At 50.8% G+C, this 12,792-nt stretch overlaps 1 protein-coding gene across 7 annotated transcripts in view; it reads right to left on the bottom strand.

Moving 5' to 3' along the window:
* Nucleotides 1-12,792, bottom strand: part of ZNF142 (zinc finger protein 142) — a 20,224-nt gene that overhangs the window by 6,192 nt on the left and 1,240 nt on the right. For 5 of the 7 annotated variants that reach the window (XR_011165878.1, XR_011165879.1, XR_011165880.1 and 2 more), the window contains exons 2-7: nucleotides 10,427-10,753; nucleotides 8,734-9,336; nucleotides 7,679-7,903; nucleotides 4,469-5,281; nucleotides 3,442-3,619; nucleotides 6-2,937 (exon numbers count right to left, since the gene is read on the bottom strand). Coding sequence is in view for 4 of the 7 variants with exons in the window: in XM_069075139.1 (XP_068931240.1) it covers nucleotides 6-2,937; nucleotides 3,442-3,619; nucleotides 4,469-5,281; nucleotides 7,679-7,903; nucleotides 8,734-9,336; nucleotides 10,427-10,706 (5,031 nt within the window). In the remaining 3 variants the exon portion in view is untranslated. Of the gene's footprint in view, nucleotides 1-5; nucleotides 2,938-3,441; nucleotides 3,620-4,468; nucleotides 5,282-7,678; nucleotides 7,904-8,733; nucleotides 9,337-10,426; nucleotides 10,754-11,072; nucleotides 11,125-12,792 lie in introns of all 7 variants that reach the window. The other 2 variants (XM_069075141.1, XM_069075142.1) reach the window with 2 other exon arrangements.

Here is a 12,792-nt window from a genome sequence, read left to right as displayed (position 1 = left end):
CTCACCTTGAGGCGGGAGGGGTCAGCACAAGCATATGGACAGAGATGACAGCGGTATGGCTTCTCCCCAGTGTGGATACGGCTGTGCCAAGTGATCTTCTGCCTGTTCTTGGTGCTGTACGCACAGTCGGTGCACTTGTACAGTCGTGTCCCCCCGTGCCCCTTCACGTGGTGATCTAGCACCAGCTGGTGCCGGCAGCCAAAGTCACAGAAAGGGCAGCGCAGGGGGGGGCCCCCGGCCCCACCATCCCCTGCAGCCGCCTTCTCGTGCTGGTCCAGATAGTGCCTCACCAGCCCAGCCCGCTCGCGAGCCGCAAAGCTGCACAGGTGGCAGCGGTGGCTGAAGTGCCGCTGCCTCCGGTGCTCCTCTAAGGCCCCACGGCTGCAGAAGGTCTCCTGGCATGCACCGCATTCCAGCCGGGGGTGCTGTTTGCGGGTGTGGCAGCGCAGGCCAGCGGGGCTGGGGCAGGAGAGGCCACAGTGAGGACAGAGGAGAGGGCCCTGGGAGGCCTCAGCAGGTGAGCCCGGGGCCGGAGGAGCGGGATCTGGGTGTCGCCTCAGTGCATGCTGCTTCAGTGCCGTCTCTGAGCTGAAGTGGGCTTCACACTGGGGACAGGCAAAGGCTGGTGCGCCCTGGTGGCAGCTGTTAACGTGTCGGGTGATGTCATGCTGCAAGTAGCCACTGTAGTCGCAGAGTGGACAAAAATGGGTGGGTGTCTTGTCGTGGACCCTCAGCCTATGCAAACGCAGCTTGGAGTTGGTACCGAAAGTCTGAGGACAGGATCCGCATGGGATGCGGCCCACTCCTGTGTGCCGAGACTGGTGTGCTTCCAGGCGGTACCGCCGCGTGGTGGAAAACTCACAGAAGGGGCACTGGTGGGGCTTCACCCCTTCGTGCTTCAGCCGCTGATGCTGCTGCAGGCACCGGCTCTGCTTGCAGGTGAAACTGCAATCCTGGCACCGCAGCAGGGGGCGGGGCCCACGGGTAGCCGGAGGGGTGGGGGAAGGTGTGGGGGCTGCCCGGTGTCGCCGCCTCTGGTGGAGCCGCAAGGCGGCTGGAGCTCGAGCAGTGAAAGGGCAGAGACTGCAGCGCAGCTCTTGGGGCTCAGCGCCGGGGCAGCCCCGGGCCTGGTGCGTCCTTAGAGCCCGTTCCTGCCTGCAGCTGAAAGGGCAGGTGGGGCAGGAGAAGCGGGTCCCCTGCCCTTTCTGGGGCTCTGGTGCATGATTCTCCCCAGCCGGGCCTGGCTCATCCCGATCACTCCTCGGTGCGCTCTTCTCCTCACTGCTTGGGCCCAGCTCGGTCTGACAGGTACCACGTTTGCTGCCCCGGCAGCCCTCAGTCACGTGGGAAGTGATAGATGAGAGACGGGAACAAAGGAACGGGCAGGCACGGCAATGGAACTTCCCCTGCTCAAAGTGGAATTTCTCAGGGGATGCCAAGGGTGTGGGATGTTCTTCCACTGGGGCTAGTGCGTCAAAGGGAGGGCCCTCCGTCTCAGTGCCTCCCTGGGGTGACCGGGGAGGCTCGGCGGGGGGCCCGTCAGCAGGCACTAGCTGAACTGCCCAGGTTGCGGGGTGAGGCAACTCCTCACTTACATTCTCCAAGGCAACAGTGACAACAGGCTGAGGGTCCAGAAGGGCGGGAGAACTGGGTTTGAGTGGAGGCCTATTCTTTTTGAGGAGCACAGGGCACTTCTTGAGGAGGTGGGTGTTAAGACCACGCTGTTGCTTGAAGCTAGCCCCACATTCTGAACAAAGGAGGGGCTCCCGGCGGCCCTGGCACCCGGTCTTGGTGTGGAGTCCCAGCGCCTTCTCACGGCGGGTGACAAAAGAACAGTGTGGACAGCGGAAGGCCTGTCCCTCCCCCTGCACCACCAGCATCTGCACCCGCCCCTCCAGCACCAAGGTCTCTGCCTGTTCTTTGTCCCGTCTCCTTAGTGCTTTGAGCACTGATTCTGACTGAGGGAGCTGGGACAGAGCTGGTGCCCCAGGTGATGGAGGTGGTTTAAAGGGGACCTTTAAGTTATCAGGGGGGTCATCTGAGGATAAGGGGTTTCTAAGGGCCTCAGGGGCTGGCTTCTCTAGCACAGGTTCTCCCACAGTCCCCAAGTCAGATTGCCCACCATTATGGAGCTCTGGTTCTTCCTCAAAGTCAGGTAGAGCCTCCAACGTGCCATCTGGCTCCTCTGGCCCCAAAGCTTCCGAGGTGCCCAGATCCCCATATTCCATAGGGGATGTCTCTGTCATTTCACTGTGGGGAGGCCCAGCAGCAGGCTCCAACTCAACACTTAGTGCCTCCAAATGCAGGGTACAGACATCCTCATCTACCTCTGCAGGGCTGGGAGAGGTCCCCACAAAGTCAGCCCCAGGAGGGGCACTGTTCTCTCCTTTTCCCTCTCCCTTCTCCATGCAAATCTCTGACAATGCTTGGTTAAAGCTGGACTCGATTGACTCCACAGGCTGTGGGCACTGTCCCTCTTCCTGGGTAGAAGACTGGCTTGAGGCCTCTGGAGCTGGCAGGGGAGCTGAGCACTGTTCAGCACCCTCCTGCTCTTGGCTGGCATGTCGGTGGGGCCAGGCCTGGTCCCCTGGCACATAGCCATGGGCCTTCCGTTTGTGGAAGAAGAGAGTAGTGTTACTAAAAGTGCGGTAGTCACAGAGGGCACAGCGGAATTCTCGCAAACGTGTGTGCTTACAGTTCTCGTGGCTCAGCAGGGCCTGCTTGTGGCGGCTCTGGTAGCTGCAGTACCGACAGGGGTAGAGCGGGGCTGGGGCTCCTGGCCGGTGCTGGGAGGCCATGTGCTTCTGCAGCTCATACTTGCGTTTGCAGACAAATGCACACACTTCACACATCAGGGACTTGCCCTGGTGGCGCAACTTGTGACTGCTCAGCTGGTCGGCACGATGGCAGCGATAGGAACACTGATTGCACTGGTACCTGGGAAGGAAGAGGGCAGAAAAGAGGGACAGCTTAGACATGGCCTGGTCTTCACTTTCAGACTCTACTATGCCAATGTATGGTGTCTGTGTGGGGCCTCTGCTGAGTCTGAGGGGAATAAAGATGGGCTGGATGAGAGTGAGAGAGAGTGAGAGAGTGAGAGAGAGAGTGTGTGTATGAGTGTGAGTGTGTGTATGAGTGCATGAGTGTGTGTGAGTGTGAATGTATGTATGAGTGAATGTGTGTGTATGAGTGTGAGTGCATGAGTGTGCGTGAGTGTATGAGAGTATGAGTGTGAATGAGTGTGAGTGGGGGGGCCTGGGCACATGAGGATATGGGTCCTGAGCTTCACGCAGCATTTCCTGGCTCAGTTCCAGGAAGGGTGAGGGGATCACATGATGCAGCCTCGCTCTTGCTCTCATACATGGAAGTCGTCAAGAGCAAATGGAGGGAAGGACAAGAGGAGCCAAGGGTGGGAAGAGCAGGGCGGAGCCGGGTGCACACCTGAGGTCCCCGGCATGCTTGCGCATGTGCACACTGAGGTAGTGCTTCCACTTGGTGACATAGCCACATTCAGTGCACATGTAATCCTTGGTGTTTGAGTGAGTCAGCATGTGTTTGGACAGGTAGCTCACATCTCGGCAGGTGAAGTCACAAAGCTTGCACTTGTGGGGTTTCTCTCCTAGGGCAAAAAGAGAAAAGGGGAAGAAACAAGAGTGAGTAGGGGTTCCATCCTCTCCTCTGCCCCTCTGCTTCCTCCTCATAACCACTGGGACAATGGATGGAGTCTGGGGGCCTCCTGGAGTCCAAGACAGAGACCTAGGCCTCAGATACAGTCACATTTCCCAAGGCTGCCTTTTGGTCTTAGCCACCCTCTTTTCTGATTTCTATGGGCCATCTTCAAGGACCCACAGAACCCCCACAATCTATCAGAGACAAGCAAACAAAAGAGCTCTACAGAAAAGGGAAGAAAGTAAAAGTGGGATAATCCGAATTGGCATTAGGGCCTTCTGTTCAATTTCTTTTATTATTAGCATGGATGGATGCTCTGCAAACTTCTGGAATTGGTCAGAATCTCAAACTCATTAATTCTTAGGTCTGAATGAAGAATCAGGAGCAGAGGACATATATTATACCACCTTCCAGATCCCTGGGCCTACTTTGAAAGGTGTTAGGCAAGATTACGTAAATGAAGGATTTTGGGGATAGTTAATAAACTCAGACGCTCAAACACCGTACTCTTACACCAAGTTGACCACACTGATATATTCACAAATAGATCACAAATGGGGGTTTGTGTTTTCTACTGGGCCAGCTAAGAAACCGGGTCTCTCCAGAAGCTGAGCCCCGCACAACAGAGGGTGGAACCACACAATTCGAGGTCACTGGCCCCTTATTTGCAGCCTCTTTCAGAAGGAACCTTTAGTGACCCAAATGGAGACATTCTTCTCCACTATCTTCCTGCAGCCCTATGCTCGGGAGACTACCCTATAATCGGGTGGGGGATACCCAGAGGGAGGAGGAGTCTCACCAGTGTGCAGCAGCGTGTGGCGGATGAGCACCCTCTTGTGGGCAGTAGCAAAACTGCACTCGGGACACTGGTGGATCTTCTCGTGGGCATGCATCTTGCCCACGTGGTCTTGGTAGGCCACGGGGTTGAAGGTGGCGAAGGGGCAGAATGCGCAGTGCAGCTCCTCACTGCCAGGGTGCCCCTGCTTCTTGTGCTTACGGAAGAGGTGCTTGTTGGAGCAGGCGAAGTCACAGTGTGGGCAGTGGAATGCGTAGTGGCTCTTCCGGTGGGCCTCCATCGCCTCGGCTGTGGCAAAGAGCATGGGGCAGGCGTGGTGCCGGCACTCCACGGCTCGCACCCCGTGGGCCTCGCGGAGGTGTCGGATGAAGGCCTTGCGGTCAGAGGCGGCGTGGCTGCAGCCCTCCTGGAAGCAATGGAGGCGCGTGGGCTCGGCTGCGTGGCTCTTCAGGTGTTCCTTGAGAGCCTGGCTAAGGCGGAACTCCTCGCGGCACACGGGGCACGTGTAGACATCCGAGTAGAAGTTGGAGATGTTTTCGTGCATGCTCGCCATGTGTCGGTTCAGAGCGTTCTTCTCCACGGCCCGGTAGTGGCACAGGGGGCAGCGGTGGGCCTTCTCCCCCAGCTCCCGAAGCAAGTGGATCTTGAGCTTGCTCTTACTGGTGAAGAACTTCTGGCAGTTGGGACACTGGAGGCTGGGGTCGGGGAAGTGCAGGTGGAGATGCTCCACCAGGTGGGTCCGCTTCTTGAAGCAACGTTTGCATTCGGGGCACATGTGTGTCTTGAACAAGGATTCAGAGCCAGCGGTCACATCTCCTGGGAGGGGGAGGGAAACAGAGTCAGGGGCAGTGCAGATCGGGGGTTAGCGGGGGAAGGGGGAGAGACAGAGAGAGGGAGGGGGGGTCATAGGTGAGGAATGAGGTAGAGATAGGAGGGGGAGTAGGGTGTGAGAGTGGGAGAGAGAGAGAGAGAGAGAGAGAGAGAGAGAGAGAGAGAGAGAGAGAGAGAGAGAGAGAGAGAGAGAGAGAGAGAGAAAGTGTGTGTGTGAAGTTCTGAGATTCAGACAGGGTAGAGAGAGACAATAACTAAACTGACAGCACACCCTCCAAGAAATAAACACAATTAATTCTTGAAAATGTTAAGGAACATAAGCCACAGAAAATCTTCAAGACTAGTTACCCCTTTAAATCAATCAATCAAATGATAAACAAATTATAGTTTTGTCCCTGTCTATCCCATTGCTTTAAAAACTTTTCCTAGAACCACCCAAAAGAAACACAATTCCAGACACAAAATGGACCTTAGAGGTCATACAGTCCAAACCATACTTGAAAAAGGCCCCTTACACAACCTGCCTGACAAATGGCCTCCCAGCTTTGCTTAACGACCACCAGTGAATGAGAACTCAGAATTTCCTCCAGAGCTATTCCACTTATTGGTGGCTCTAATTGTTGGACTGGAGTTTTTCTTCACATGAAGCCCAAATTTGCACCTCTGTCACCCACTGCTCCTAATTCTGCCTTTTGGGGGTAAGCCAAACAGGCCTTCTCTTTTTCCACATGGTAGCCCTTCAAATATTTGAAGACTATGGTATTTCTCCCTTGCCCAAGCCAAAGCTTCTCTTGTCCATTCTAAACATCTCAAAGTACCTTCAAACGGTCCTCCTAGGACATGAAAATAATGCTCTTCACTACCCAGATGGCCTTGCTGCAGTGCTTCTCCAGCTCACTGATATCTATCTTGAAACTGTCCAAAACTGAAAATGATACTCCCAGTGTGGTCCAATAATGAGAGCAGACAGAGACATCATACCTCCCTACTCCTAAAACACAACGCCTCTTCTAGTGCAGCCTAAGATGATACAAGCTTCCTTGGTCATCATATCACAGTAAAGATCCATCCTTGGCTTGTAGTCCACTAAAACCCCCAGATCTTTTTCAGTTGAATTACTCTCTAGCTGTACCTCCATTTAGTATATGTGGGGGTAGGTTTTTTTTAAGGGAAATCCAAACTAGATTTTAGCTTATGAGATTTGGCCCAGGTTCTAACCTATGAAGGTCTTTTTGAAGTCTAATTCTGTTACGTGTTAGCAATCCCTCTGAGCTTTGAGTTTTCTGCCAATTTGATAAGCCAGCCATGTATATCTTTATGTAAGCCACTGGAAAAAAAAAATTAAACAGCACTGTTGTTGTTCAGTCATGTCTGACTCTTTGTGACCCCATTTGGAGTTTTCTTGGCAAACACAAAACTTGAGTGATTTGCCATTTCCTTCTTGACTGGATCTAGTGGATCCGTCTTGTCAGGGGATCAGGGGTGAAGTGATTTGCCCAGAGTCACACAGTCAGGAAGTGCCCACGTCTGGATCTGAACCCAGATCTTCCTGTGCTCAGGCCTGGTGCTCCTCCCACTGAGCCTCCAGCTGCCTCACATAGAACAGCACAGTTTCATTTGTCTTCCTTGGGCCTGTCCTGATAAAGACAAGGAGGGAAGAGGTGCTGGTGAAATGGAAAGTAAGTCTAAGGCAGGAAACCAGGAGTAAAAAGCTGTGAACAATCCAAATGGGATCATCTTATTCTGTAAAATGGAGAGATTATAGGTAAAAGTGGTATTTCTGGTATTCATTGTGCAAGATAGATTCCCTGAAGGACAGATTTTAAATGCTGTTGTTCTAAATTGGAAAAGAGAAAAGACAGAGCTGAGGCCAGGAGAAAACAGCCCAGACAATACATGGTGGTTTGATCAAAACACTTTAAAACTCCAAGATAAACGATCTAATTTAATCCCATTTCCATAGCTACCATATACCCTTCCAGAGAAGACAAGGCAAAGCTGGAGAAAAATGTAACACCCTGATGGTATTCAGCTCTGCTCTAGCCTGAAACAAAACCCAATTCAGAGGCCATGAAGTCCTCCATCATTAAACTTACTCAAATAAAGTCTGGGGACCTTGGATTCCACCCTGGAGCAGCTTAGGTGACACAATGGATTAGACTTGGAATCAAGAAGACCTGGGTTCAAATTCTGCCTCAGATACTTATCAGCTGAGTGACCCTGAGAAACTTAACCTTTCTCAGCCTCAGTTTCCTCATCTGTAAAATCTAATACCTATTTTGAAGGGTTGTTGTGAAGAAAACCCCAGAGATAACACATTATTTTATAAATCTGAAAGCATTACTCATTACTCACAAAGAGCTTCAGGGCTAATACAATTACCTTTGAATTGCCGGGGCCCTTTTCGTGTCTTTTGGACTTTCTTGCTGCTCCCACCCTTGGCTTCACTCTCATCTTCTATTTTCTTCTCTTCTTCCTTCTCCTCAGGAGAGAGAAGGTCCCTTCCACTTTCTTCTTTCTCCTCTTCCTCTTCTACTGATTTCCTGCCAGGCAGGAAGCTACCTGCTTCTTCAGAAGGCTTCCCTTCACCAGAGGACTGCTCAGTTGCTGCAAACAAATTTAACCTGGTACAGTCATACAGAAGTTAAATGGTGTTGCCTGTGTCTCTCCACTAGTCCTTCTTATGAACACTGGATATGGAAGAGAATGTGGGCTGTCATCCCAGGGCTGAGAGACCTTGGGAAAGTCCCTTCTCCTTTCTGTGCCTTAATTTCCTCTTCTGTAAAATGAGTGGGTCAGACCTCAGCTTTTTATAGCTCCACGTCCAAGGACAGAGACCTTTCCCTTTCTCCCTTGGCCCAGGGATCCCAAGGTGGCTAAGATCACAATGCTGGCCTGTAATCCCTCCTATTCAGGCATTTTCACTTGGAAACCCTAATCCAATTTTAGCCTCAGACCAAGCTTTCACCTTTAAACCTGTTTGTCTCATCACAGCAAGGAAGTAGTTACCACCAGAAAAAGGTGGTTACTCTCTTTGCAGTCTATGCACTGACAAGACTCAGAATTTTCAATTCTGTTCCATCTCTCCACTTTCCAGGTTCCTGTCACCTCCAAGCTCAAGAAATTTCTGTGCTACCCATCCAACACTGCCAAACATATTCTTCCTTTGGCAGTTCTGAAAAGGAATTAAATGTTTGAGTTTTCTTTTTCCTGAAGATCTTGGATTCTCCTGTCCAGATGTGCTGTTACCCATACCTAAATTACTCCCTTATTTCAAGAGTGAACCTCTTTACCCTGCTCTTGATAAGATCTGTTATTCTAACTGAAAGGGGGAAGGAAGCCAGCAGCAATCTTTCCTGTTGGAAATTAGAACCAAAGCCCATAAACCAAATTCCCTTCAAATGAGAGTGGGGAAACTCTGAGCTCTTGCCTCATACCTGGCTGCATCTCCTGAGAAGAGGGGTGCTGACTAGGAGCTGGCTCTGTGAGAGCCCCAGGCAGGTGGCTCCTCTGGTGCTGACAGAACAGCTTGGCATTGGAGCCCATGTAGCTGCAGTGGCTGCACTGGAAGGGGTAGTGGGAACGGCGGTGAAGTTCCATGCCCTGCTGGCTCCCAAAGAGCAAGGAGCAGGCACGAAAGGAGCAGGGCACCGGGACCAAACCATGGGCCTGCTGCAGGTGGACCTGTAGCTCCTTGCGCTCCTTAGTCAAGAACTCACACGCTGGCTCAGAGCAGGAGAGGGCCTCAGGGCTGACCTGATGGCTCCTGAAGTGACTTTTCAGGACCTGTGGCTGGGCAAATTCTTGCCCACACACTGGGCATGGCATGGGATTCCCACTTGGTGGGCTGTGCCCCTGTGGGGGGTTGGGGAGGTTGGAATCCCCAAGGTTCAGTTCTGCAGAATGCTGGGCAATAGAGAGGCTGCCCTTGGATTGTAAGAGGGTCTTGGGACAATGGTGCAGGGCCAGCAGTGTGGGCTCAGGAAAGCTCTGCTCACAGCCTTCACAAAAGTACAGCTTCACCACCTTCACCAGAACACCTGTAGACAGGATGGCACAGAGACAGAAATTCAGGAGAGAAAAGTGAGGAAACAAAAGCCTCAAGCATAGTGAGGATGGCTGAGAAATGGCTTCTCAGTGTGAGATGCAGAATCATTCAGTTGACAAAATGTTTACTGAAGAGCTAGCTGAAAGCCCGGCATGATGTTACACACTAAGGGGGAATATAGAAGGCCGAGGCTACGTGGTCCCATCTTCACAGGTAGATAGAACTAAAAAGCCATTTTTCTACTTTCCTCAGTCAGACCTCAGAACTTGCCTGGAATCCCGAGTCCAGTTCTGAGTTTCATTATTGAAGAGGGACGTATGAAATATGGGGAGAGAAAAGGAGATTATACAGAGATGACAATAACTAAAACACAACAATCTCATGAGGGAAGGGGAAAGACAGATGAGAGTGAGAAAGCCGAGAGAAGATGAGATGGATCACAGGACACAAAGTCATGGTAATATCTTAAGCAGAGGACATTCATCATCTCTACAGAAATAATCAAGAAAAATAAGTGAAAGTTCTAGCACAAGGTGTTGCAGTTAAATGCCAGAAAGAACTTCCTAAAAATGAATAGTATGATCAATATGGAGACGGCAGCTACGGGAAACACTAATTCAGGGTACACGTTCAGCTCCCACTTTTCAACAATCTGTCTAGGCTGAGTTTGGTACAGATCTGCCTAGGAGCCTGGGTCAGGGGTTGGAGTAGGGGTACACAACTAGATTACTTTTGGAAAAGTCTGCCCACCTAAGAAACCTTGGCTAGCATCAGGGAAAGTGCACCTGAGAAATACAGGCATCGGCACATGTCTCTGAACAGCTTCCCTCTCATCTGTGCCTTCCTAGAGAATCGTTCCAGATGGGAACCATTATCTCATCCATATGGGAGAAGAAGAAAACTCCAAGAAAACAGATTGTGCTTGGAACTAGCTACAAAGCTACGAATCAAGACACTCCCCAATCAACACTTACTGACTAAAAGCCATTTTTCCCCCTCCTCCACCAAGATGGCCCTTGAAACATTTTTACAAATATGACTAACAATTGCTATAAAATCAGTGTTTAAAAGTATGTTTGTACCTGGGGTCTCTCCAGGGGCACTCTGGGACAAGTCTCCAGTGACAGCTTCCACGAAGATTTCCATGCTTGCTGCATTGTCCTCTGTTGCTGTGGCTTCCACAAGCAGGCAGTTTGAGTTGGTAGGCAGAGATGGGAGAGTCTCCGAGTAGGAAGGGCTCTGAACTGGCCCTGGGACACCATGGTCAGGAAGGGGGAGGGGCAGTAGTAACAGCTGAGGGCACAGCCCATCCATTTCCTTACTGAGATTCTCTTGTTGTGGGTCCAATACAGTATCAGTCATAACTTCGTATATAGTTGCTGTACTTCCTTGGGATGCCAGTAAGCCAACTGAGAGAAAAAGCAAAAGATGTCCAGTTACTTTTCTCCACGGGTCCCCATAAGCCAAATGAACTATCTAGTCTGGAGGTGGCAAACTTGGAAGAGTCCAGTGGTTGCCCATTTGGGCATCACCGTGTATTCATGGTACCATCTAACATGAAGAATCCAGAAAAGTGTTCTCTTGTTTATTATAATTATTTTTAAGTAGCAAAAATAATTTTTAAAAACCACACACAATAGGTCTATTAATGGGGAATCAATAGAGTGGAAAAAGTACTAGATGTAGTCCAAGGACCTGGGTTTGAAATCAGGGTCTCCCACTCACTACCTGTGTGACCTTGAACAAGTCTTTTAACTTCTTAGGTTCTCGGTTTTCCCGTCTGCAAAATAAAGTAGGTTGAACTAAATTAGTGGTGTCAAACTCAGATAGAAACAGGGCCACTCATCTGTTCATAAGGGTCCCCAAGGATGACATATTGACTTACTTTTAAAATGTAACATCATCTACATGTTGTATTTTCATTTTGTTACAGGTTTCCCAATTACATTTTGGTTTGGTTGGGCCCATACTCTAGGTTGTTTGAGTGTTTGACACCCCTGAACTGTATAGTCTCTAAGGTTCTTTCCAGCTTAAAATCTATAATCCTATATCACACACAGGATTACATACAATAGGATTCTATACAGCACTATAAGAATATAGAATCCCTATAAGAATAAAGCCAAGATAAAAAACACCAAAAAATTTTCACGACTAGATGTTCTGTAGCTTGACAAACATAACAAAGCAGCGATCCTTCTTGATACTGACATTTCACTTACAGAAACTACTAACAATTTCTGAATCCAAAATAAGCAAGCATGTAGTTCCATGAAGAAGTGTGGACAAAATAAATAAAATTTCAAGAAGAAATGTGGGCATATTGGGGCAGCTAGGTGGTACAGTGGAGAGAGCACTGGGTCTGGAGTCAGGAAGACCTGAGTTCAAATCCAGGTTCAGACACTTACTAGCTGTGTGACCCTGGGCAGGCCACTTAACCCCAAATGCCCCCCCCCCAAAATTTAGGGGATAGAAATACAAAAGCAGTCGGCAGTTGAGGTAGTTCTTCACATACAAATCAAATATCACGTGGAACTTGAACCTTACTATAGAATGCTATCAAATGAGAAGACTGGCATTCGAGTAAGAGTGTAAAAGTTAAACTACAGATGATGGTAATAAGGTAGGAGTTAAGTTTACCTAAGTCATCTAAATAACATGAGGTTAGAGGCTGAGGAAGCCCTGGGGAAGGAACTTCCACTAGCCATACCTTGGAGAGCTACCCTGCCATTTACTGTCTTAGAGAGTTTCGAAGAGTAACTTGCCCAAGGTCACACAGTCAGTCTGTGTCTGAAGGGAGGATTCGAACCCAGGTGGTGCTGGTCCTGAGGCCAGCTCTCTATCCACTATGCCATGCTGTCCCTTTAAAATAAAGTGTTCAAATGAAATAACACTGGAAAACAAGCATGTGGATGGTAGCAATGAAAAATGAGCTACCCAGAGAGCGAAGGCTTTGGTGGGGTTAAAAAGAAATGGGTTCTGGGTGAGAGGACCAAGCACATAAAGGATACCCCACCTTGGCAGCCTGGCTCTGTCCCTCAGGGCGGTCAAGTTTTCATCCCTGGGAGTGAGATGAAGGGCAAGCCTATGGCTGCAGACAGGCTCTCAGCCCTGATCCTGCTCATTTTGCCCATTTCTGCTTGGGGGACAGGACGGGGGATTCTCACCTCAGAGGGGCAGGCTGGAGGGGGGATGGGGGCATTCCCCTGGTGTGTGAGGGAGTCGTCACCCTCACTAGGTGGGGGACAGGGGTCTCACTCAAGGAGCTGGGCTGGGGGTCTCACATAGGGGGCTGGGGGGAGATGGGGGGGGCTCCCAGGGGTGAAAACTTGACCGCCGGGGGGGTGGGGCGGGGGGGGGGGGGGGCCGGGGGGGGGGGGGGGACGGGGGGTGCGGGTGGGGGTGGGGGCAGTGCTGTCAGAGAGGGGAGGGCGGGGCGGAAGTACAG

Source organism: Petaurus breviceps, unplaced genomic scaffold (genome assembly GCF_028583685.1).
Source record: "Petaurus breviceps papuanus isolate PSGF00001 unplaced genomic scaffold, PetGlider_PUasm1.0 90903, whole genome shotgun sequence".
NCBI lineage: Eukaryota > Metazoa > Chordata > Mammalia > Diprotodontia > Petauridae > Petaurus > Petaurus breviceps.
The sequence above is the reverse complement of the archived record's forward strand: the minus strand, read 5'-3'. Positions and strand labels throughout refer to the sequence as shown.